Below are 26,968 nucleotides of genomic sequence, written 5' to 3'. Positions count from 1 at the left end.
TCTTGTTTGAAGCAGACCTTGAGGGCATTCATAATGTAGTAGATGACAGTAGCTTATCTCTTTTTGAATCCAGTCCCTTAAGGAATGGTAACAAAGTGGAAATTTCTTGGGATACCCAAGTGCATCTGGGTTGAAAGTCACAGGTATTATCAAAATTGTGACATTTTGCAGGCCAAATAGCATGGGAAGGCCAGAAAAAGACCTAAGCAAGTAATTGGTACAGAGTTGGATAAGTGTGAGAATGCCCCTTGTCATTCACTCCCTTGACATATGTTTAACTCTACAGGCAGACTTAGATTATCCTATAAAACTGCCTCTGTATACAGCATAGTGTGAAACTGTAGGACCACAACTAGATCTGCCTTGATCTTCCTGGTAGCTTCAATAGCTGGGGAAAGGATTGAGTGGTGGTGGTTATATAGAGTCCACAGAACACCTGGATCTTAGGATGTAAGCCCATTGAAGGTACCATTGAAGGGCCTGCTATGTATCTTGAAGGATTCATAGTACACCTTAAGACTAAGGAGGGACAGAATGTCCTTCTTAGCTCACCTCCGAGAAAGTCAGTGAATAGTTTGATATGAGCAACTTTGGGTGTGTAGATCAGGAGGAATATAAGGGTTATAGTAATCTAGGCAGGATATTCATCTTAATATTTTATTTCACAGGAAGAGGTGAGTATTTGTAATTTTTTCAAGTTATTTGATATTGTGTCTAACTGTGGATCCAGACTTTACTTGACAGAGTTTGAGAGCTGGTATGGATGTGGATCTGTAGGCATTTTAGGGAGGCTACCCATTGAAAATTCTGCCATTCAAATTGATGCATAAGCTGGTCCTGAGAAATGCATGGGAGATATATTACCCTATTTTATAATCTGACAATATACTGTATATAACATTAGAACGGCCATACTGGGTCAGACCAAAGGTCCATCCAGCCCAGTATCCTGTCTTCCGACAGTGGCCAATGTCAGGTGCTCCAGGGGGAATGAACAGAACAGGTAATCATCAAGTGATCCTCCCATCACCCATTCCCAGCTTCTGGCAAACAGAGGCCAGGGACACCGTCCCCGTCCATGTTGGCTAATAGTCATTGATGGACCTATCCTCCATGAACTTATCTGTAGTCCTTCAAATGTGTCAAAAGATGGATTCTGCTCGGTAATAAGTAGACAGGCATCCTTCACATACAGCATTAACGTATGGTTGCTGTTCCTTAATTGCACTTATGTCTGTGTTAAATGTTGATCAATAAAGTTTCAAGGATATCAAACAAGTCTAGAGATAAAGGGTGCCTCTATCTTGTGCCTCCAGTGAGTTTTTGCCCTTGAATGTATGCTTTCTAACTCTTTTGGATTTTTTAGATTGCACTGCACACAGTTTGTAATATTCATGGGGAAATGTTTGTTTATGTTGGAAGAATACTTGAGTCTCACTTCCAAGAGCTTGCCCTCAGTACAAATGTATTTGACCACATTTTATTAGGAATATGGCTGCTAAACTTACAGCTTTTTCTGTGATTGCTGTTTGTTGTATTCCTTCTAGTAATATTTAAGTTTTTTTTTAATATATAGATTCGTCGATGGGCCATCCTGACAGCAAGAAATTTAGGGAAAGTCGACAGGGATGATTACTATGACTTACAGGAAGTGTTGACTTGCTTGTTTAAAGTCATTGAGTTGGGACTGTTTGACAGTCCTGATATTTATAGTTCTTCAATGATTGAGAAGGGGAAACTCATTCTTCTGCCATCCCATTTGTATGATACCACCAACTACAAAAACTACTGGCTTGGTGAGTGTTCGTTCAGTAGTGAGCTGTATCTGTGCTTGCTCTCCACCCCCCATCCCGGAGGAGGGTGGTGACATTTCTTTCAAGTGGCAGGCCAACCCCTATGAGTGGAATCCTGTGATTCACCCCATTTCTAACTGAACCCCAAGGTTACAATGCCTCTTGTTTCCCAAACATTTTACCTCCAAGAAGTCCAACTGGATTTTGCCCTTGCTACAGAATCCTCTCCAGGAATTGGACCAGCTGGTAAATGCAGTAACAGAGAACAGCTTTTTCAAAACAGAGTATGATTTATTTACTCTTAGGAACATTACAAGCAGAAAGAAAAGGGTTAAAAAAACACCTAAATGCATATTGCCTTACCTAAACATAGCCTTTCCTTGCTAGTTTAAGTAGGTTCCACTTGACCCAGACACCCCTCAAGCATTGAAGCTTGGTGAAACAGGTTGTACCTCTGTAGCTGCTGCTGCCTCTTTGACAGTCTGAACCCCATACAGTGTCTCCCCCTCAGGACACAAGCTGTCTTTTATTCATCTCAAAGGTTTCTTTGAAAGTTCCCACCTGAAGATCTCCTAAGGTTTCAAGTAGGGCTCCTGAACCTGACCAAACTGGCTTGTTCACTTCTCTAGATGGGGTTTGGAGGTGCCTTCATCCATTAGATTCTTTGTATTGTCCAGACAATTGAATTCTGTTTACAGCTATTGTTTTGGGTTCATGCAGGATTTAACCTTTAGTCACCTTTTAGCCGGCAATACAGTAACCACCAAACCCACAGGTATATCCACGTTCTTCAGAGGAATATTCATTCTGCAAAGTTAGAGTTGTTGAAATTTCAGTTAATTCTCTTTGGATCTTGTCTCAGTCCCTATGAGGTCAGTACAATCAAAGTTCTTGAAATGTGGAATGCATTTTGGGAGTTGTCAAATAGAAGAATACTAACTTCTCTGTCCAGGAGACTCAGTAGCTTATTTAAATTCATCTGCTTCAGGTTCCTCTGATGCTGATCATTTCCTCTGAGAGCTTTCATTGCAGTGAGCTTTGGAAAACAGTACTATTTAGGTTTGCCAAAACTTGAAGGGGGAAAAAAAAGGATCTCGTACACAAACGTAAAGACAGATTGCTTTCATTGCAGGTATCTGTATGTTGCTAACAGTGCTGGAGGAACAAGCTATGGATTCTTTGTTGCTGGGTCCAGATAAACAGAATGATTTCATGCAGTCTATACTTCACACCATGGAGAAACAAACAGATGGTAACTAATTTTAACTGATGAGGCAATGATAAATGGAGATTAAAAATGGATTATGAACAGTCACATTCTGGTTGTGATATAATTCCTAATAGAACTTACTACTTTTGTCGAACAAATTATTTTTGGTATAGAAGTATAATGCCAAAGACAGGGTTTCTCAGACTTTGACATTTCATTCCTTCCCTGATGTGAAGAACAATATTTGGACATACCTTGAGACAAACACTGAAAAACAAGGTTCAGAGGGACTTAGATAAGTGGAGAAAAGCCCCTTATGGCTTTATGGAGCCATATGTAAAGCGTTAGGTAAGGGCAAACTTTTTTCCCCAATTACTGGGTGATTTCCACTTAGAAGAGATGGTACAGTTTTTTCCATGTGGTATGTATTCTGGCTCTTGCATCCTAAAAGGGAAGAAGTCGCTCTTCCTGGATTATGTTTTTACCTTTCCTGGAAGCTGAATTTCCATATCCTCCTGATTAGTGGTGTGAGAGACAATTCAGTGAAAACGGAAAGTTCATAGTTGTGTAGTAACTCTTTTAATTTGCAAAGGTAACATTTCAAACTTTGTAGTTCCTGCTAATTATTTTTCAGATCCTTTTTCTGAGACTTGGACGTTTTTAATTATTTATAAGTTTCTTTTTGTAATATGAGAAGAAAAAGATTGGATCTTTATAAGTGCAATTTTCATTAAACAAAAAGTTTATAATCTTACATGAAGAAGGAAGAACACATGTACAAGAAAACTGTATAATATCATTATCTCAGATCTGAAGGAGCTTTAAAAGGAAATACCCCTTCAGTAGTTGATAGATTATTCTATTTTAATTAGCATCTAGATGAAGAAGCAACAAAAACAAAGGAAAAGAGGAGGAGGAGAAAAAGTTAAAATTACTCAAATTGTGGTAAGAGTCTTCTGTATATACGAGGATCCTCTCCTTTTTTATCCTTTTCCTGAGCTAATTGCATCTAAACATCTAAGAATTTTTGCTTTGTCAGTCATAAAAATTCAGCCTTTTACCATCAAAAATTAGTGCTAGTCTTCTGGGGTAAAAAAAAAAGCTTAAATACCAATATAATTTAATTACTTTTTAAATTGTGTTCTGCCCCCCTCGTTAGTGTTACGTGAGCTACAACTCGAAAAATAGAGACTCTGTCCTGAGTATAAAATTTTCTTTTACTTTAACCACTTCAGGGAAATTGAGCTATAGCATTATCAGAACTAAAGGTGATAATTAAGGTCTGGGATTTCTGCCGACAAAGAATCTTGTTTACGGTCAGTTTTTTTATTGGCAGAGTAATTTATATCCCAGTACTCTAGTTTTTAATGCAAGAGTTTTTTAAAAAACTCAGAATTCTTCTACAGAAGCATATGTTTTCTTGAGTCAGTGAACTTCTAGCAAATGTGCATTTATCTATAGCAGATTGAAGCTTCATTTTTTTTAGCTGATGTCTGTACTTTATACTGTTTACAAATTCCTCAGTTTCAGTTACTGTGGGAAAAGAATTCCAAAATATGATCTAGAGATATCGGATTCTGACTCTTAACTGCTTTCTTAGTGAAACCAGAATGGAATGCTGAGAATGAGTTACTCTGTGCTGGCCACTCAAAATGCTGTCATTTTCTGTACCAGAAGAGAAGATGCCGATTTAAAAACACCACCACCACCCTATATATCTTTGTAGCTGAATCTTCTTAGGTACTTTTCTCCATTGAACCATTAAAAATTTTCCAACTGCAGAAGTCTAAACAGAAGATTCTTTTGAACAAATCAGTTGACAAAGCTGTAAGATTGAGAGATTCTTCCCTGCCTAGCCCTGTGCTCTCCACACAAATACCCGTAAATAACAATAATAAACACTTCTACCAAATCTTTTTATCTTTTCAGATTTTATTGTGTTTAAAGGCAAGAGGGGAAAAATTAAATTTCTCATCTTGTTCACTTCCTCTAGGGAGGGGGCGCCTAGCCACACTAATAGTTAGGCAGGGGAAGCCGGCACAACAGAAGGACACAGTTGCTGCAAAAGCTGAAATGTGAAATAATTGAAGAAAAATAGAGCTCTTTTTCAGACATAACTCTCCTTCCCTGGGCAGCTATACGAGGCATAATAACTCGTCTCAATAATATACCTCTTACCCGTGCCCACTAAAATATCAGCAGCCAAAACAAAAAGGGCGAAAGGTAGGAATGACATAGCTTTGCAGTGAGGGGAAACTTTAAAAATGATCATCCATTTTACACCTTCCTGTCTCTTGCTCCTCCAGGTTACTACTACTTATAGAGGGAAAGCGTGACTGGTCTCAGACCTTAGGAGCCACACTGGCTTTGCAGATGAGGGGAATTTTTAAATTATTCCCCTCCTCTTTTCCTCTGGGTCTTTAAAAAATGCCTTTTTTTTTTAAGGCTTAAACATTTTTTTAAAAGTTATAATTCACCTTTGTTTCAATGTTTAAACTAATAAAAGCACTGAAATGCAGAATTAAATTCACTTTGTATTCAGCTAGCAGTAGGAAAGCGTAGGACACTTCCCCCTCAACTCCTCGTGATCTTAGACTGTTCTATTTCAGATGAAAGCATTGATCCCTTCTGGCCAGCGCTGCACTGTTTCATGGTGATTTTGGATCAGCTCGGGTCTAAAGTGTGGGGTCAACTCATCGATCCAGTCCAGGCCTTTCAAACCATTATCAACAATGTCAGCTACAACAATGAAATAAAAAATATACGCAATAGTTCAAGGAGGTGAGTTCAAGTTTTAAAAATATAGCTTCGGTAGCTTCTAGCCCTGACCTCAATGCTATAATAGATGTTGGGGAAATGGCCAGGAGCAAAATAAAATAAGTGCAGCATTACCAACTCTAAGTGATCAAAACTCATGATGCAGCCCCCCACCACCCAAATCATAAAATTTGAATTAAAACTTGGGAGTTTTTACAAAATAATAAATGCTGTGTTCTCTTTATTTGCATTCTGTTTTTTTAACCTTTTGGATTCATGTTTTCAAGACTTTCTCTGCAGCCATGAGAGCTAGAAACTTTGTTTTTAAAAATAACAGGAGTACTTGTGGCACCTTAGAGACTAACATTTATTAGAGCATAAGCTTTCGTGGATGCATATAGCTATATGCATATATAGGTGTATATATATATAGGTATAGGTATATGCATCCGAAGAAGTGGGCTGTAGTCCACGAAAGCTTATGCTCTAATAAATTTGTTAGTCTCTAAGGTGCCACAAGTACTCCTGTTCTTCTTTTTGCGGATACAGACTAACACGGCTGCTACTCTGAAACCTTTGTTTTTAAAGTAATGCTGAGACTTGCATGTAATCACATGACTTGAGCTGCAGCTTTCATAAAAACAGCCAGTTATCCTGAGGGTTGGCAAGCCCGCAAATGAGACATTACAACTACAACTTTTAATTGTGTTTTCGGTTAACTTTTAACTTACTGGCAAATCATATATACAGTCTTCTGAATATTTATCGACATCAAGAAAATCTCATCAAGGGTCTTCCCATGTTTTATTCCTTTTCTGGATATAATGCTTCCACTAGAGATGGTAAAACAAGAGAAAAAATTATGTTTAAAAACGTAACGTATGTCAGACTTCTTAGAGGAAGTGTTTCAAAGCAGATAGGCATCAAATGGCTTCTGGAAGCTTTTGGTATTCCCAAATTTACAATTGAAATTTAACATCGTGTTTGAGACACATCTTTTAAGAGTAACCATATATTAGACATTCAAAATTAAGCAACCAGCAGACTAGCTAAGTCACTCATTCAATGGAAAAGTAATCTGTTAGTAAACAGCTATCCGGTTGTGGAAGTGGATTCTCTGTGCAGAGTTGGACTCCACCTTTTAAACAGTCTTTTTTACGGTACACAGTTGTTTTAAGAGGATACTAGCAGGTCCTTCAGCCCCAGATTTAGGCTTTGTAAACCTTTTTCTCTTAATTACAAAACCTTAAATTAAACCTTTCCATAAAAACATTCTTCAAAAAGTGGCAATTGGGTGGGGGATGTAGGACTTAAACATTCTTCTGGGATGGTCTACAGGCCAAATTGCCACATTATCCTATTGAAGGAAAACTAGTCAGTAGAAACTTCAGTCTTTTTTCATTATCCTTAATGAGTGAAGTGAAAAAGTAAATGGCATAAATAGGTAAATTCAATTATTAAAACTGAGAATTTTTAAACACCGAAGCAGCTGTTAGTAATACTGCGGACAATCACAGTTGTTAAACAAGGTGTTTATGCAAATACTTATTACGTTATATTTCTTCCTAGTATATGTTAAATCCTCAACTCATTAGTCAAATCTGTCACTTAGTAGTAAGATCTCTCTGAAGCTGGTACCTTTCTTTTATGCAGTTTCTTTAAAGCACCTACTTGGGTTGCCAACCCTCCAGGATTGTTCTGGAATTTCCAGGAATTAAAGATTAATCTTTAATTAAAGATTGTCATTGTGATGAAACTTCCAGGAATACGTCCAAGCAAAATTGACAACCCTATTTACCACACTTGTGGGCACCATAAAATGATAGAACTAGAACAAACTTACACATTCTCACGTACCATATTAATGTTTTCAGACACATTTGATCACTTGCATCAGTTAGTAGTAAAATGTGGCATCTGAAACTGTGAAATCTTCTGACTTTTATTTCACTTAGTTCATGAATAATTTGCATGTCTTGGATCAACTTGTATTTCTTTTCTTTAGGACTAAATCTGAACCAGAGTCAAACTATGAGGAGGAAATGGTTTCTTGCAGCCAGATTGTGTATAATTACAATACAGAAAAGCCCAAAAAGGTAAATAATAAAAAAAAAGCTTTGCATTTATTTTCTCTGCTAGTTTTCTGATTCATTTATTAAAGCACACTCAACTTAAATCATACTTAGTGTTCTTGGGTAGGTTTCTTTTCAGATAAATTATTTTTCTCTATTTGTAATTTGTGTGCACTGGATAAAAGTTGGTCTCTAGTCACATTCACTGTTTACCCTGTATAGTGGGTCATTTTTCTTCCTGTTTGTGTGGATCTTTCGTGGAGCAATGGAGGAGAGAGAAACATTTTATAAAATGGGCATGTGTTGTGGTAAAACAAAAATTGGCAGAGGAACCAGGAGACAGGTGTTTGTACCTGAAAATACTTTTAACCCATTTTTAAGTTTCCTAGATTTTTATTTGACAGTGTCCCTTTTATATCCTTTTTGTTGGTTTATGGATATTTTTAAACTACTGTGCTAACTATGTAATATTGAAGTGACATGCCATTAAACGTTTGATCTACTGAATACTTTGGACCCATACATAACTTACGTTTTTTTAACTGTTTCTGTTTATAAGAAACACACTTGCATCATAACTGTCTCTCAACTTTTGTCTTTTAAGCAAACGTGCTATGTCTATCTGATGATACCAAAATAGTGCAGAGTCTCTAAACATTTAAAATAAAATACATTTGACCCTTTGACATGGAAACTGCTACATGCTACATACCGTGACTGGTGCTTCGGTTTCTTAAATGACTAAGTGAACTGTTTTCAATATTTTAATCTCATGGTTTATTCTTTGGGACTAGGAGAAGTTCCTTATGTATGGTAGAGTTTGGTCTTGTTTAGACTGTAGAGGTAAACTGGTTAGTAACGGATTTCTAGGATGCAACTGAACTGCTGTATCAAATCAGTGCCCGTAAATAATAAACAAGCACTATTTGTAGGGGTGGAAGCTAAAAAACTTTTGACTGAGAATATTGTTTGGTAAATCAAAGAAATCCAAATGAATAATAAGAGTGATATTGTGCAAAATACCTAATGAATAGTTGATTTGTCTTTTTCTATTTCAGGATACTGGATGGAAGACAGCCATTTGTCCAGATTATTGTCCCAACATGTATGAAGATATGCAGACATTGGCTAATGTGCTTCAATCAGATATTGGCCAAGATATGCGTGTCCATAATAGCACATTTCTATGGTTTATTCCTTTTGTTCAGTCCCTAATGGACCTCAAGGACTTGGGCGTGGCTTATATAGTAGAGGTCATTCACCATCTGTGCTCGGAAATCAAAGGCTTTCTCAGTGAAAGAGTCCAGCAATGTGACAAAGTTTCTGAATTTTTCATCCTGATTCTGGTGTCAGTTGTTGAACTACACAGAAATAAAAAGTGCCTTCATTTGCTGTGGATTAGCTCTCAGGAATGGGTGGAAGCAGTAGTGAAATGTGCTAACCTTCCAACCATAGCATTTACGCGCTGCTCTGAAAAAGCACCTGGAAACTGTCCTAAAGTTACATCAGCAATATCTTCACAGGCTTCTAACTCTGTACAGCATGCTTGCGTGCAGTTGATACGCAGCCTTCTTCGAGAAGGCTACCAGTTAGGGCAACAAACTGTTTGCAAGCAGTTTCTAGATAAACTCAATCTGCTTTTGCGGGGAAATTTACCTCTGGGTTGGCAGCTGAAGAACCGGGAAACTCAGGAATTGCAAATGTGTTTAAAGCAGGTAATAAGAAGTATAAAGGACAGATCATCAAATGCTTCCATACCTGTGGAAAATAGCGTGATTTATACAAATTTGTCCACCATTCCTATAAAGCAAGAAAAAGGGACAGCCAGTGATAAGTGTCAGATGAATATACAACACGGAGATAGCCTCAGTCCCCCATTTTCTTTAGCATCTGGGAGCGATGAGGCTTGTCAAGAGAGTTCTTCCCCTAGAAGAAGAGGCATCGGGGAAGAGGAATATACGGAAATGTCTTTTAACAATAGAAAATTATGTGTAACTGCAGAATGCCTTTTGACAGATATTAAAAAAGAACCTCATGATAGGTCATTTCAGGAATGTGAACATCCCGATAGCTCTGGAGCAACAAAAATACACAAGAATACCCATAAAAATGGAAACAACTACCAAGTGCAGGGGAACCAAAATAAGAATAACTCCTTACTTAAACAGTGCTTCAATACAAGTCCTCAAGTCTCTGATTTCAAAAGTCATGCTATATTGGAAAGAGACGAAACAGAAGTGAGGATGCCAGAGTGTCTGAGTGCTCAGTCTTGTTCCAGTTCTCATGAAGACACTCACAGCTCAAATGGAAAAGATGGAAATGGCTCCCCTAATTCCTGTTCAAAGTTTAAGATAGATCCTAATAAAATCACAAATTTGAAAACCCAGAATGCTGATTGGACCACAAAACTACTACAGTTAATGAAGCAATCCGCTTCAAATTCAGAAATAGACCAACAACAGTCTCACTCTGAGTCTCTCTGTGCAAGTAAAGATGGCAGCAGAGATCAGGAAGTGAATATTTTGAGTGAAGGTGAAACCTCAGTTAACTTTAATACTTCAAATGGTTCTGAAAATAAACAGGAGAACAGCATGAACAGTACTTTTCAAATCAAGCTGCTCTCTCTTAAGCAGGAATCAAATGATACCAAGGCAGATTATTCAAATTCCTTTAAAAAAGAGGCTGGCTTGGAAGAAAGTGAAAGTGGCGATGAAGACGACAATATTCCACTTGCTACGTTTAAACGTTATTTAAAGAAAAAGAGATCCTTTTCAAGAAGATCGAGTTCTTTGCCAAAGCCTTTACTGAATAAAGACCTTAACACGGAGATACCAGATCAAGGGCAGTCTAATTCTGGCAGTTTATGCCCAAAGAGAAGTGACCTCAAAGATCAAAAAGTGAGCATGCAACGTACGGATGAAACTTCAGCAAATTTTAACATTCCATCTAGTTCTGAAAATAAAGGGGAGGTACCTAGGAATGCTCCTCTAATCAGTCCGCTCTTGATTAAGCACGAATCAACTGACAGACTGTTAGATTTTTCAAGATATTATAAAGGAGAAGGTGATTCAGAGGAAAAAATAAATATTAAAGATAATGCAGAAATTGCAGGTGATTTGGTAAAAAAGAAATCTGGAGCTAGCCCCTTAACAGACTCTCAGATTGATAGAGACCTTGATAAATTATCCTTAGCTGCTTATGCCAAAGGTGTCAATTTTCCTGTTGCTTCAAGCCAAGAACACTCAATACATCGGTGTGACATTAAAAGGAAAGTAAAAGGTGCTGTTAGATCATCCACAAAGGACCAAAGTAATGAGTCCTCTTCTGATACAGATTGTCCCAACAATGAAGTCATTGTCATTTCAGATTCCTCTTCTGATGAGGAAAAAAAGTTGGGTATTAAGAAGCCAGGAAAAAAAGAGGTGTGTGTATGTCCAGAAAAACAACCTTTAACATCTGGCTATGTTTCTGATAGTGCAAACAAAAAAGAGCAATTGAAGACTCATAGCTCCCCGTTGCCGTGTGAGGAACATAATTCTCAGTTTTTTGAGTTTGAAACTGAAGATGATGTCTTTTCAGTCTGGCAAGATTCTCAGATAAACGATGAAGAAGTGAATCAGGCACAGGAACAAGACTCTAACTTGACATCAACAAGTACTCCAGATAGTTTTGAGTTGGCAGATCGTATAAATGACTGGGGTTATGATACAGATTACATCAGTGATGATGTCATTGAAAAAGCAGAAGAGATTGTTGAAAGGCAGGTAGATTCTCTCTCTCATAAGAAAGTTAGTAAAACTGGCACAAAATCTGAGGCACCTTTTCAAGAGCCTGCTATCAAGGGAAATGCAACTGCTCAGTCTGAGAATTTTACTCAGCCAGATGCTGTTGCTAAAGACCATGCCAAAAACACAGGCTTGATGGAGCCCAGAGCATCTACATCTAGTGTATCATTAGCTTCAAAGTTGACTATTAAAAAAAGCACTTTAAGCCCAGGCAAAAGTTTAGCAAAATCCAAGATTGTAAGAACTGCTCTTAGAAGTCCCAGAAAAATGAGCCTTAAAACTGTACAAAACAAAAAACCTGCTCAAACTAGTTCTAGAAATACTGAGCTTCGCAGGTCAACCCCTGCTGTAGTTCCTCCAAAGAAAGTTCGCCAATGTCCTGAGCCAACTTTAACTGTGGAAAAACTTGGCCTAAAAAAGGCCCCCCGCAAAGCATTTGAGTTATCCCAGCGATCCTTAGATAGTCTGGCTGAATTGCGCAGCTATGGGAAAGCTGCTGGGGCAGTTCAGACTCCACAGAAACAAAAAACTAAATTAATTGCTCCACAGAATCTAGTTATAAAACATAATAGAAAAATGTTAGCCTGCCAAGATCTTCAGTTTTTAAGGCAGATAAGACCCACACAAGTGGGGAGAGGGAAAAATCAGGTAGGAAGTTCTGAGGACAGAAGCAAAAAAATAACTAAAAAGTCTGATCCAAGGCATCCTATACAACAGCCTGTGGCTTTTGACCCAGTATCTGCTGCAGGAACTAGTGAAAAACAAAAAGAGAGGAGAGCAGAGCAGATATGCTATCCCTCAAGCAATGGTGGAAAAAAGGTGAGAAAAAGCTTCTCATCTGAGAGAGAGGAAGTCCAAACCACACATATGGATAAAATGACGCCACATGCTTCTAAGGAATCTAACATGAAAATAGAAGAAAACAATATGGCAGGTCCTGCATTACAGATCGAATCATGTTTTTCTTCATCTTTAACTGGAGACTACAAAAATGAACCTGCAGAGAGAGAATATGTTGTCCCTCTGGTTTCCCCATCTACGCCTCACTTTGAGGGGGCATCTCTGAAAGAGAGCAAGCCTACATTAAATGAAAACAGTGATGAAGATGATTTATTTTTAACTCAGTTAGATCCTGTGGATATGGAAATGTGTTCACAGATGGAAAATATTGGCGATATTATAATAGCTAGTGAAAAAGAGCCACTAGACACGAAAGTTGATGCTGCTGAAAGTCTGCTGCAGAATGAGCCCTTAGGTATTTTGAAGTGTAAATACAAAGATTGTACAGAACAGGTGGAAAAGGCAGGGGAGTACTGTAGTAAGCATTCTGCCACCAGTGCTTCAGATCATCTCTTTATCAAGCCAAGTTTACCACCACCTAAGCCTGAAAAACCTTCCACTACTAAACATTTCAGCTCAAATAGCTCTTCACGGAGTGACATCCTCACCAAGGATTTTGAAAATAATTCAAAGCGCTCATTGCCGTCAAAAGCCAAGTCAAAAGTGGTAAAATCCAGTGTCTCCAAGACAGGGAATCCAAAAGCTGTATCATCAGAGAACCAGATATTCAAGATCCCAAGTTTCAGCAGTAGTCTTCAGTCCCAGAGTTCCAGCAATGTTCTCCGGCCCCAGAACATGCAGACAAACAGTACTTCACGTTTTCCCAACAGGTCTGCCTCGGGGGCTCATTCAGGGCAAGAAAGAGGTCTCCCTTCCTTTCCACAAGCAAATGCTCTTGTCACTCAACAGCGTGATCATAGTATTTTTGTTACAGAGGTCCTGAAATGGAACTATGAAATGTTTGTCAACTTGAGCCAGTTTGGACTTCCATATAATCTTCAATCCATTATGGTCTCTGTTCCTGTCAAATTTCATGGATACAATGACTATTTTAATACATTTTTCCCCTTGATGATGCTAAACGCCTTTGAAACAGTAAGTAACGTACCTGCTTTTTTTATGAAACTGTTACCATTTTAAGTTTCTGTTTTCATCAAGCATAGAAAATTTTAGGAAGAGCTAAAAAGTGCTAGGTACCTGCTCATCTTAACTTCTGAAAATGTTATTGTGCCTTGATTTAAAAAAAAAAATCTTAATATTTGTACATCTCTGGGAAGGACAGGGTTAGAGGTTAAAATGGTATAGATTAATTTAGTGCTCAAAACAATGACAGCCCATGAGCACTGTTGCCATGCCTTCTTCGCTCCCATCCACTACAACTGAGCTCTTTCAGTGCACTTTAAAAAGGCCACCTGCAAAGGGGAAAAATTGGGTTTGTGCTCCTTTTTCTTCATAGTGTATAAAGAAGGCCTAAAAGGGAAAATCTCAATGTCTTTTTACAATAAAAAGTCAGGTCTTGGCTATTTTGTTTTCCAAAATATATTAAGAATGAATAGATCTGACATCAAGAAACTTCGCAAAAAAGATCCAATTGATATGGGAAATGATCTTATTTCAAACTGCTTAAAACTTTAACCTCAGTGTAACATGAACACTTGCTGGAAAAGTGTTCTGCTAAAGGTACAATATCCCTGCCCCTTCAATTAAGGAAGAGCTCTGTGTAAGCTTGAAAGCTTGTCTCTTTCACCAACAAAAGTTAGTCCAATAAAAATTATTACCTCACTCACCTTGTCCCTTCACTTAGTCTGAGAGTGCTTTCAAGCCTCACCTCTGCATCCTCCAAAAAGTCCTCCAGCAGAAACAGGGCAGATAAGACTTGCCATTCCTGATATTTCGAAGGTTAAAAAAAACAGAAAAATTGTTTTTGGAGCGGATTGGTAAGAAAAACCCTTTCAGGCTTCTTTCTTTATTGTTTGCACAAATATTAAATGTTCCATTTTGAAGGTCACCTTATATTTTGACCTGCAACAGTACCATCTGTATCACTTCATTTCTGCCAGTTCACTTCAGTACTGGTGCTCTTTGCTAGTCGTGACAAATCATGATGTAATTTTAGAACATGTAATTTATCCTTATGAAAAACAGCCTCCTAAAATATTTTCATATAACTTCCACTTTTATTACATGCAGGTTGCACAGGAATGGATACAAAACCAGAAAACGAGAGAGAAAAATAGTTATCATTTGCACTTACAAAATTTCTGTGCTGACTTGAATCGAGCAGATTTTACAGGTGAGTATTTATGAAAACACCCAGTTTTCTGGGGAAGTAGGCAAAAATACAATGAATTGAATTAATGAATTAAAACTGAATGGTAGAAGTAGGTGTAGGAGATGCACAAAGCTGAGTACTCAAATTTATGATGTGGTTACAGGTCAAGCCTGAAGCTTAGTTACAAATACAGTGATGAGCTTGGTATAAATGCATAGACAGAAAGGTACCTTATTGCCAATCTAGAGAAAACGTATTGTGCTAGTTGAATATGGCACAACTATTACTCCTGATTGTGTAGGAGCAGTTTGCATGTGACATCCAGAATGCCCAAATTTATAAGACTTTTCCATTGTTTATTTGAAAAGGGTACAAAATATGTGTTGGTGAAAAGTACCCCTTGCAAGGAATTCATGCTTCAAAATTGTTCACTATGCGAAGCTGTTTTCTAAATATTTTAATATATCAGATCTGACCCATTTAGAAAAGTTTGATGACAAATTTCCTGGAAAAGGAGATGGGATTGAAGTAGCTTTTTGGCTTATTTTGGTTTCATGTATCTGATCTGAGTTCAAGATTGGTAACCAGGAACTCTTGAGTTATAATCCTGCTTCTTGCATGGATTCCTTGAGCAGGTCACACACTGTAAAGTCTGCATTTCTGTAACTTTTAGCCATTTTAAAACTTAGATGCATATTTCAGAAGTGCTTGCAATAAATGAATAATGCAGTGGTTACCCAAATACGGCTGGCTGTGCCTATTTTAATTTTTATATTGTTCCCGGTAGCATGCATTCGGGAAAGTGATCTGGCAAAACAGCTTCATCCAAAGGAGGACGACTTGATCTTTTTGGTGGTGCCTGAAAAACAAAACACCTTTGCAGAAGAAAGCGAGATGGAGAGCCATCTAGTGTATCATGTTGGTTTTGTGACCCGCTTCTCCCGTGCATCACTCCGTGAAACAAGTAAGTAAAAGTTGTAGAGAGAAGTTATAGTATTAGTCCACTAGGATAGGAGCCGGTTCTTTTTGCATGGTGACACCATATCCTTATATTCCCTCCAAAGTCATATTTCTCTAAATCCATTCTAATTGGTACATTTTTAACTTATTTTGTTTGTTTATTATTTCCTTTTCAGTGCTTGTCTTCAATGGCTAGCTTAGCAAGAGTTTCTGCAACAAATCTATTGTCTAATCATCTGAATATAGAATTGAGAACCCTTTTAATCTCCAAACAAATGTTTCTTGTAAAGGTTATAACAGTGCCACTGTTAGTATTTGATCAGACCTTTCATATTTGTAGTTCCAAAATTAAAATGTTACCTTTATTTGGGCCTGTCCCTTAATTTAGAGTTTCCAAAGTGTTATTAATTAATCAAGAATTAACAATTCGTCAATCAATAACCAATAAAAAAAACAGTGATTTTGTTTAGTGAGAGGGGTTCCCTTGAGTCCGGGTTAGTTTAATAATAACAAACCTTGGATAAGTCAGCTTGATTGGATTTATTAACACTTAGTAAACACAGCACATACACTGAGAGAAATAGTTACCAACAGCGGTGAAAGACCTTTCCCTAAATTTCCCTGACAGCGTGCATTTCTCCTGATTTCTAAGGGCAATTATTTTTGCTCTTATCGTGTATCATTCTGGTCCTTATGTATTACCTCTTTTTGGTACAAACTTCTTATTTTGGATATTTCCAAGATTCCCCATAACATTGCAACTTTTGAACTGTCTCCACATCTGTTGGCTAGTCATTTTTTATGCCCTTTTTTAGACATTTATTTGTTTTGTGTCTTTCAGGTAGTACATTGATAAAATACCTCCAACAACCATTTTCAAAATATTCTAAGGGTTACTGCTCAGTAAAATTCCACTCTGTAAAGTTAGCTTCATCTTCCCTGTAAAACATCATGGGAGCCTTGCTCTCAGGCAAGCCTCAAAATCTTCCTTGGTCTAGCTGAAGTGTCATCAAAGCCTTTTACGGGTACCATCTTTTTCTATTTTAAAAAATTTATGGAGACCCCAGGAATCAAATCCTTATTCAGCAAAAGTGAGCCATATAATTAAGTGGCGATTTCCCTATCTCTTTTGAAACTCTGTTTATGGTTTTTATATTCCCCCTCCCTCAAGGTCATGTGTTGCCGCTACCCTGGTAAAAATAGGACTCCCTTTATAACACCCAACACTGTTCCTTAGCTGGCTGAAAAGTTCAGTTATGTGTGGGAAATAAGTGTATAACAAGTTGAATGCACTTCTTTTACAGCACTTACTCCTGGGAAGTAATAGACCAAGAGTCTAATCCTCATGTGCCTCCCATATAGCTGACCTAGACATTGTTTCTTGGACCTAGCTGTAAGACTCTTCAGTGTGTCGTGTGGTAAACTAGAAGTGAAGATCTGCTGTAATGGGTGTATAACATTTTTATATAAAGTTGGTGTAGCAGGGCACGCGTTCACCAGTGCAGTGCCTCCTGCTGGTCGTCCGGGAATTAGCTCATCCATCTCAGGATCACCCTCCTCTGGCCGGTTTCTCACCCTCTGTTACCTGCCCTGTTATCTCCACCACCTCTGGCCCGGTGTCCCTTCCAGACTCGGTGTCCCTTACCTTGGGGTGCTGCCCCACGGCAGTGCTTCTACACTCTGGTTCTCCCCTCCTGGGGGAGCCCCAACCCCCTATACCCACCTTGCCTCAGTGGCTACTGCCAGTCGTCATCTAACCCCTTCTCTCAGGGGCAAACTGCAGTCTGAAATGGCCGCTCATCACTGGCTAGGGGGTTGGACCTGCTGCCTTTTCTTGGCCTGGCTGCCTCCCTACAGCTCTAGTACCTCCTCAGGCTTTTGCTGCAAGGCCTCAGCCTGGGAGGTCGCCAGGCCAGAGCTCCCCAGCTCAGCCTGCCCTTTCCCAGTACTGCTCTGACCAAAGTACCCCTGCTTGCTCTCCTAGGCAGCCTGGTCCCCTCTGCTCCCCATCTGGAGCGAGAGTCCCTCACTCTCCGAGCCTGCCCTTTTATCAGGGCCAGCTGTGCCCTAATTGGGTGCAACCATACCTGTGGCTGACTACCCAACCAGCCTCCCCTGGCTGCTTTTAACCCCTTTCTGACTGGAGCAGGGTGACTGCCCCGCTACAGTTGGTTAAAGCCTTGGTATTCTGTCCAAGTAAAGACTGACAGTGAATAAGTGCTGTGTGTACTCTTTGGGCCCTGTCCTGTGAGATGCTGAGCGTCCTAACAATTTCAGCTGGAAGATGTTCAACATCTCCCAGAATCCAGCTGCAATGCACTAAGATGTGTTGGAGTGAAGAGTTGCAGGAGTAGTTAAATTTGTATTTGGAAAGAAATGTAACCATCCAACTTGAAACGTTAATGTGAGAAGAATAAAATGTATGGTTGCTTTCCCATGATGCTCTTTCTTTTAACAGGGCAAAATGAGCAGCATGTTGTCTGTCACCTTTCCGTCCAAACTCGAGGCAATTTGTCATACTACATAAACCAGCCAGTGAAATGTGTAGTGGTCAGCTCTCTAGTGACTACACAACGAAGGTTCAAAGGTCTGCTACTGTTGAGCAGGAGTCCTCTGGCTAAACCCATCATAAATCCAAGTTACGCTGACTTCTGTCCCAGGGATTTGAATGTAACTTCCGAGAGCACTGTAAGTCCTGTAACTAAGTAGTAAAGAGATGAGGTAGTGAGGGATGACAAGTCAGCATTTTCATATCTTATTTTACCAATTTTGCTAAATTATTAGAAAAGCCATCCCAGTAGTTGTGTGCTCACTGAATGTAGTATTGGGCAGCTGAGCCGGGTTCAAAAGCATCTTTGAGTCTCAAACTGGATGCCAGTTTGTTGGAGTTGATGAACTGTGTCTGTATAAGGGGCTGAACATATGTTCAGATGCCTCTTATTGGTTTTGATTTATGGCACTGTATTGATATCTGTTTTAATCAAGAACCACTCCCCTGTCTGCTGTTTTGTGGAGAAATATCTGCTTAGGAGTTGAGGGGGTGGTGATAGAAAGGTAAAACCAAAGGAAGGCATGGGAGACCTAAAATCTTCTTAGTAGCAGCCTTCAGGTCAGGGGTGTGCTGTGCAGAGAGAAAACTCAGTCTCAGAAGTGTGTGCACTCTATAAGCTCTCCAAACTGAGGGCACGACAAGAAACAAACCGAAAGTACAGAAACTTTTATTGATGACTTCAGTTAATAGAACATTCTTTTTTTCCCTGTAGAGTTTCTACATGAGAGACTACAATGCAGATCAGAAGAAGGCTATTGAAACTGCTTATGCTATGGTGAAGGAGCATCCAAGTCTTCCCAGAATCTGCCTGATTCATGGGCCACCTGGGACAGGGAAATCAAAAACTATTGTTGGACTCCTGTACCGTATTCTGACAGAGGTAGGTGAATATGGTTACATACTCCATCAGGCATTCCACCTTGGTTCACACAAGAGAAGCAGTGAAATGAAGTAGTTGGCGACATGAACTAAATGTAATTATTCTTAAAGTATTTATTGTAGTAACTACTAGAGAATATAACTCATTCACTTTGTTTGGTACTGAATAAGAGGCTGTGAATTTCATTGTATACTAGCTGTGACTCCGGTATTGAAACACCGCATGCATTTTGGAAAATAAATTTATTAATTCCAGCAATGCTTGAAAAACAAAATGCATAAAACTACTTTGTCTAGCTGTTGCGTAGTTAGCAAGGTAAGAAACCTGAGTCATCTATCACACTTAAATTAAAAATCTTAATCTTTTTTTGACCATTTCTAATACAGAAGACTGGAACTTGAAACATCACACCTGTTAAGTTTTCATGTTAACCCTCTGTACATTAGCCAAATGTATCTCCATAAAATAGAATTCATGCCAATACTTTCCAGTTTAAGCAGAAGTCATTGCTACTCACTGTTAAGCTTGGGTGGTTCCCTGACAGAGGTCCCAGTAAAGCAGCCTTCCAGATTAAGCATATCCTGTTTGAGAGGAGTGTACTGTCTAACATTTGAAATTAAAAATCTGGACTAAACTGCTGGTTTTAATGTCTTGTTTATTAACCTCCAGAGGTCTGGGAATGAGAAACGAGCTCAAAACTTGAATGCCAAGATCAAGCGAAACCGTATTCTGGTTTGTGCACCATCCAATGCTGCTGTTGATGAACTCATGAAAAAGATAATCCTGGAATTCAAAGAAAAATGCCAAGACAGAAAAAATCCTTTGGGTATGAAAGTTTATTTCTATATATAAAATGGGTAATATTGAAGGAGAAAAAGGAACTGTTTAACCAGGATGCAATCGCTTCATAGCATCACTTTATTCATAAAGCACGTGTACAATTACAGTGCTATACAGATAAGAGTAAGATACGTTCTCCCCACAGAAGAACATAATCAGTATGACCTCACACTCCCTATTGATTGCTTTCATATGTTTCTCTAAAATGTGCATGGTATAACTTGTTTGTCAGTGACTATATTGCTTTAATAGCAAGCCCTTACAAATTTGCAGTTTGAAATCACGATCATTGACCCTTTTCCTCTTTTTGTGTTAAAGTATTAATACACTTCTTTCTCAATATGGCTCAAAGGCTTGGATGGAAGACTTCCATCTTTATACTGAAACTATTGGAATTTCCAGCTCTTATAAGTTGGAGTTGCCATTAAAGGCCAGGGTAAAATGCTTTTGCAATATATTCTGGAGTCGGTTCACTTTGTGGTTCTATTTTCTTTCTCTGTTTGTGCTTATGTGAAATTGACAATGTCTAAGCAAAGGGTGGGATTGCTCTCTACTTTGGTGGGTCAGTGTTAGGAGCAGTAAATTACTAGTGGGGAATAGTCCAGTATAAGGGCAAAATACTGCTGTCAGAACTGCATGCACTGTTTTTTAAACATGGCTTCACTGAAGCTCTCAAGGATTCTTCCATATAGCTGATGTTAACTCCATATTCATGTGCTTGCATTTCTGACTGTGATCTCATAGCAGATATGTAAATGTGCGTCAGAAAATGCCCTTTAAATGAGAAATATTGTAGATAATGAAGTCTAGCATATATCCGATAATGAAGTCTAGCATAACTAGCTCCTATCTTGAATCTATAATCTGAAACTGTGGTTTATATACAGGAAATTGTGGAGATATAAACTTAGTGCGACTAGGTCCAGAAAAGTCAATAAGCATTGATGTCCTGAAATTCAGCCTGGACAGCCAAGTTAGCCACAGAATGAGTAAGTAACATGCAAAAAAGACGACTTCAGTTTCCTTTATAAGAATATAGTCTTGAGGCTGGTTATGCTATGTGCTCAGTTCCACTGGACACAAAGGAGAAGTGTCGCAAAGGTGGGTATTTATAGAACAGCCTATATTATGCCACAGTGCTTTTATAAGGAATTTGTTTTCTCTAAGGGCCTCAAAAGGGGGACACTGTCAATATAAATTTGCCCTAAAACTTACATTTTTTTAAAAAATACAAAGTAAACAGCTTTTATAAGGCCAATAGATTTTCCCCACAAATAAAAATCTACTGAGAACATTTGCATTTAAACAAACCCTTCTGTAGCATTTGAAATCTAGACACTGTGGCATTTAAAAACCTGACTAATAAATAGAAAGGACACTGACTTCATTGATTTTCGTTGTCCAAGGTGAGAAATGCAGGAAGTAAAAGGAGTATAAATAATGGCAAGTAAACTGATTGCCAGTCCATTCATTTTTAGTAATCTAAGGTGGTGCTAGTGACATAGTTTAAATGTTAGACCAATTTTTTTTTTTTTTTTTTAATTTCTCCTTTAATTTCCTCCTCATTTTATTTTCATAGACCGGGGACAACCTGGCCGTGACCAGGATATTCACAGGAAAAAGGAAATCCTGGATTGCCAGCTGGACATTCTCTCTCGGCAGCGTGCCATGGATAGATGTGATAAGAGGCAGCAGGTAGTTTAATTTTGCTTTGTAGTTTTTTTCATACATCTTCATTTCAGTGGAGGCTCAGTCCACAAGAGTTCTTCTTTCTAAACCTAATATACCTTTCTCAATTGTGATTGGAAGCAACATTTTCTTTCATCCCTCCAACCTCATGGCACTTATTGACCAATACTGTTAAAATAAGCCAGGAACTAATAGCCTTCCACCATGGAGGCATTTGTGTCTGTCATTAAGCTGTGTCAAAGTTCTAGATAAGGTAATATACAGACCTGGAACTCTCTAAGGCAGTTTGCAGGATCCTTCATTTACTTAATGGTCAGCTAGAGGGAATAGTCCTTTCTAGCTAACTGTAATTGGCACTTAAAAACTTTCATGAATTCATTTTCATGTGTGTTTTAAAGCTTAGATTTTTTTTTACCTTTAACTATGGAATTGGATACATACCGAGCAGTGTTGTTATGCTAAACAATCAGTTCCACCTTTTATTTAGCTGTGACGCTCATTATCTTTCCCAGACTTGAAGAAGAGCTGCGTGTAAGCTCGGAATCTTGTCTCTCTCACCAACAGAAAATGGTCCAATGAAAGATATTACCTCACCCACCTTGTCTCTTTACATATCAAGCAGTCAGACAAGAAACCTTTTTGTGACTGTTACACTTTACTTCACTTATAAGTCTCCCATCAATTTTTGCTTTAAACACTTGGTATACCTGTGTGTTGCAGCTACTTGATAGTAAATTACAATGCTTAGCTTCATGGAGACAAGCCAGTATAGTGTGTTTAGGAATCTAAATATCTTACGTTGTAGACAGCTCACAATTGTGTCTCTTTTCTAAGAAACTGTGGTTTGCGTATACAGGTGCACTTAGATATTAAAAGGCTGTAAGTTGAACATGTTTAGATGTTAGAAAACCTTGAGACCATAGGAAAACAAAGGAAATGTGCATTGTTAATTACTCTTGATACAAATATTTCAGTTCATATCTTTCTTTCAGAGTCAAAGGTTAGATGAGGAAATTGCCAGACTTTCAAGGGAGCGGCAACAACTCACTTCCCAACTGAAGAAGGTAGGAATCTTTCCTCGGGGCAACTCTTTAAAACAAACTTGGTTAATTTGTATAGATGCATCATCTTTTCATCTTTTACAAAAGAGATGGTTCTTGGTTTTGAGGTTGCTGGGAGGATTTAAAAGTAACTAAAGAAAACTTGAGAATGAAAATCCAGGTATATTTTGCTGGCAGGATTTTATAAAGAAACAGATGGGAAATGTGTTTAAAAATATATCATTAGTTTAGGGTGAATTTAAAATAATGATCAATCTACCCACTTGAGCATTGTTAGGAGCAACAGACTATTGGGGAGACATCTATTATATATGAACTTTTTCCCTCAGGACTCCTGCCGTTCACTACCCTGCTCCTAAACATCTGGTTGAAATACACTTAAATGTTTTTAAGCAAGTCAGCACACAGGAATTGGGGGAATTACTTGCCTTATGGAGAATGATGGGGTTATGTAAAGTAATTTGATATGCTCTTAGAGGTGGAAACACACTCTGATGCGGAGCTCTTTTACAAAAAGCAGAAAATAGGGCCAAACTACAGGCAGCTATCCCAGGCATCATGAAAGCTTAATCTGTAACAGATATAGGCTGTCTGACTCCCTACTTTGTCCTAAGGAGTTAAGGAATGTGGTGATGGTGAACTGATTTTAATACAACAATTATAAAGTCTGGATTGTATACATACAGACATAAAACTACATTTCCAATGAAGTTTACATCCTGTATAGCAATGTCTTGTAAACTACATAGAGATATTGTTGTGTTTGGGAGTCAGTGAGAGTAAAACCTTAGTCGGGCAGTTTTAAAATATTTGTTTCATGTTCATTTTCTTTTGGTATGAGCTAATATCCCTCCAAAGGAGCTGACTTCAGCGGAACCATATGTTCAGCTGTTTGAATTGCCCAAACTGGTAGATGCTGTTATCACAAGTCAAAACAGATAATTAAGAAAATTTTAACTCTGTCTAAAAGAAGCACGATATTAAGAGTCCTGCCCTTGTACTCAAAGGTCGGAGGGCGCCCTAAGGAAGTGCAGGCTAGCATCATCTTGGAGTCCCACATCATCTGTTGCACATTGAGCACAAGCGGAGGCTTTCTGCTGGAGTCTGCTTTTCACCGGCAAGGACATGACCCTTTCAGCTGTGTCATTGTGGATGAGGTCAGCAAAGCTTATTAGTAACTATAATCAGTTTAGTATTGATGGCAACAGCTGCAGCATGATATTTGGAAGGATGGGGAAACATCCATTATACGCTAACATTTTTTTTGTTGCGGTCTTTCTTCAATACTGCTTTGTGGCTTCTGATGATAAGCTCTCCTCAGTGCCAGAGCCAGACCATAATCCCCAAACTACCTTCTCTTCTGCTTACATCAGAAGGATAAGGCTACACACACTGTTTCTCAGCCAGTGGCCTGAGGCCTTTGTAAATAGGCCTTTTTTGTCCTAGTTATAAATAGCAACCATCTGAGTCCATGTTCTACCACTTAGCAAAGTCTGGGAGATCCCAGACCTGTGAAAGGCGAGAACAGTGTCAAAGTTCATTATTTCTATCATGTATCTGTTACTCAAGTGGGAGATTAATTTGAATTAATCTAAACCATTGGTTTTCAAACTATGGGGTGTGCCGCTGTGTGGGGGCACAAGGACCTGACTGGTTTTGAATTTTATCTTGTTTCTTGAAAATATTCCTCTCACTAGCTGAGTCTCCTGGTTCACCTGCTGCTGTGAGATTCTAAGAACAAGGAGGAGGGGAGGACTAAGAGTGTGGCCCCTCCCTTTGAAGGAGATTGGGGCGGGGGAGCATTCCATCTCGTTCACCTCTCCGGAGGCTGAAGTGCATGTGCCCTCTTGGGAGGTAGTTCCTGCCTGCACAGGCCCATGCACGTGTGCTTGGGATTGCACCAGAGCCAAAGGATCCTGTAGCCTGTGAGTGATTTTGGGAGTCCCAGGGGTGGGGACCTGGCTTCCTGCATATCCCAGGAAGGGGATGCTTGTGGGCCGGAGAGCAGCAGGTTGCCCTGGCCAGAATGGCCTCCCCAACTACAGACATCCGCAGGAATACTGTTTCTTAGAAAGAGAGGGATGCACATGGGACATGAATCTCTGAAGGTGAGCACAGCAAAAAAAAAAAAGTGTTGGAAACTTTCCAGATTGATGGGTTATAAATGGATCTGTTTTAGAGAGCAAGGAAGATTTGCTTTGCATGTAATTTCATGTTGAGAGCAATTTATTTTGGTTTTCTTCACTCAGATTTCTTAAGCAAAGCAATCCCCCCCCCCCCTTTTTTTTTTTTTAAACTTTGAAAAATAAATGTGTCTGTTGGGTTATTCTGGGTACATTACAGGAAATGTAACACTTATGTTTCCTCTTTTTGGCTTACAACTCCTCCTTCATTTATTCCTGCTTGTGTATATGAAAGGCGGGGCAGTCATGTGAGGTTGAAACTCTAATTCCACTGATTCATCGCTGTAGTAAACTTGTCCTTGTTGGAGATCCCAAGCAGCTCCCCCCTACTGTAATATCTATGGTAAGCAGATTGTATTTGTACCTTTGGTAATGGAGTTGTATAATGGAAATAGTGAAAGGGCAACAACATCTAGTAGCACAGACTGCATAAAAGTATGTAATCAAGGCTAGATGGGACAATTTGAACATATAGAATATATGGGGAAAAGGATGGTCCAGTGGTCAGAGCACTAGCCTGGGACTCAGGTGATCAAGTTCAATGCCCTGCTGTGCCACAGACTTCCTGTGTGATGTTGGTCAAGTAAGTCACTTAGGGTACGTCTTCACTGCAGCCGGGAGTGAGCCTCCCGGCGCAGGCCAGACACCCTAGCAGGGCTCATGCTAGCTTGCTAAAAAGAGCAGTGTGGACATTGTGGCTCGGACTGGAGCTTGGGCTCTATATTCCTATCTGTATGAGCCAAGAAAGGAGAAACATTAAATGTAATTCATACTGCACATGGCTTTCTTTACACCGGAAACTGCATGTTGGAAACTTTTCTTATTGGATAAATTAATAAGAAATATGACCTCATTTTTTTTCAAAAGATCCACTTACTATAAAGCTTCTGACTCTGATTAATGCCAGTAAAATTCTGCTGAAACGAAGCTGCAGACTTACTGACAAATATAAACTGTGAAAACTAAAATATAAATATCTGTAATGCTCTCAAACGCAATGGCTTGGTGGTGAGTTAAAGGGGTGAAAACAAATGTACAAAGCTGCAAGTTTAAGCCCATATTGGATTTCTTATGATCAAGTTTAAGATGCACCTAACTCCCCAAAAGTCAATCCTGTGTCTTGCCTCTGGCAGAAAGCTCAAGAGTATGGCTATGATCAGTCTCTGATGGCTCGCCTGCACAAACACCTGGAGGAACAGATGCAACAGTGTGTTATAGGGAAGCTGCCAGTTGTGCAGCTGACTATACAATATAGGATGCATCCTGACATCTGTCTCTTCCCATCCAATTACATTTATGGCAGGACTTTAAAGACTGACAGGTGGGTCACATTCTGTTCGTTTTGTTAGTAAGGGGTATTCCAGCAAAAACTAAACAGCACTTAGTTATTTTCCCCACAAATCAGTCAGTGTACTCCTTTGCCACTAGGATTTCTTTCCGAAAGAGGGAAACAGATGTTTGCATAACTGGCGTGGAAACTCCCATACCCTTCTTCCAGCTGTTGTCTTGGGATCATGAATTAACTAGATCATAATCTCAAAGGCTGGGCTAATTTTCTATCACCAAGAGCTCAGTTTCTTGCCTTGGTATACCTTGATGGCATAAGGAATCTAGAAGAGAAGCTGAAAGTCTCTTTCATTTTTTTAACCTGTAGTAAATAAGTGATGTATCCGTTCTCAGAACTCTTGATGGTTGCAATGGTGATAATTACAATTATTTACAGAGCAACAGAAGAGAACAGATGTTCTTCAGATTGGCTATTCCAGCCATACCTGGTCTTTGATGTAGCAGATGGCCACGAAAAACGGGATAATGAGTAAGTTCTTCATTCTCTTCTCCACCAAAATCTAAATCTGCTGGTATAATTAACTGCAGAATGATTTTTCATACATGGAATGTAGCCAAAGCTCCATTCTGAACTAAAGACCCAATGTTGACATTCAGCAGAGGGAGAATGTTGTTGCTCAGGGCACGAGTTTGGCATTTCTCTGATGTAAATATATTATCTTGCCTTTATAAAGGGCTTGGGTGTAAGTGATTGTATATCTGAGTAGAGTCAGGGCTATCCTTCCTGA

The 26,968-nt window shown here is 39.0% G+C and overlaps 1 protein-coding gene across 9 annotated transcripts in view; it reads left to right on the top strand.

Annotated features, from left to right (window-relative positions):
- The window catches only part of SETX (senataxin), a 49,434-nt gene that overhangs the window by 9,180 nt on the left and 13,286 nt on the right, over nt 1-26,968 (top strand). For 4 of the 9 annotated variants that reach the window (XM_065572249.1, XM_042854292.2, XM_005293293.4 and 1 more), the window contains exons 5-21: nt 1,577-1,796; nt 2,926-3,045; nt 5,613-5,784; nt 7,766-7,856; nt 8,891-13,552; nt 14,648-14,750; nt 15,517-15,693; nt 18,148-18,377; nt 18,953-19,120; nt 19,790-19,946; nt 20,848-20,949; nt 21,540-21,655; nt 22,642-22,713; nt 23,718-23,867; nt 25,129-25,236; nt 26,027-26,214; nt 26,617-26,709. In XM_065572249.1, coding sequence (XP_065428321.1) covers nt 1,577-1,796; nt 2,926-3,045; nt 5,613-5,784; nt 7,766-7,856; nt 8,891-13,552; nt 14,648-14,750; nt 15,517-15,693; nt 18,148-18,377; nt 18,953-19,120; nt 19,790-19,946; nt 20,848-20,949; nt 21,540-21,655; nt 22,642-22,713; nt 23,718-23,867; nt 25,129-25,236; nt 26,027-26,214; nt 26,617-26,709 — 6,929 coding nt within the window. Of the gene's footprint in view, nt 1-1,576; nt 1,797-2,925; nt 3,046-5,612; nt 5,785-7,765; nt 7,857-8,890; nt 13,553-14,647; nt 14,751-15,516; nt 15,694-18,147; nt 18,378-18,952; nt 19,121-19,789; nt 19,947-20,847; nt 20,950-21,539; nt 21,656-22,641; nt 22,714-23,717; nt 23,868-25,128; nt 25,237-26,000; nt 26,215-26,616; nt 26,710-26,968 lie in introns of all 9 variants that reach the window. The other 5 variants (XR_010593602.1, XM_065572250.1, XR_010593603.1 and 2 more) reach the window with 3 other exon arrangements.

This window comes from Chrysemys picta, chromosome 18, assembly GCF_011386835.1.
Source record: "Chrysemys picta bellii isolate R12L10 chromosome 18, ASM1138683v2, whole genome shotgun sequence".
Taxonomy (NCBI): Eukaryota; Metazoa; Chordata; order Testudines; family Emydidae; genus Chrysemys; species Chrysemys picta.
The sequence above is the reverse complement of the archived record's forward strand: the minus strand, read 5'-3'. Positions and strand labels throughout refer to the sequence as shown.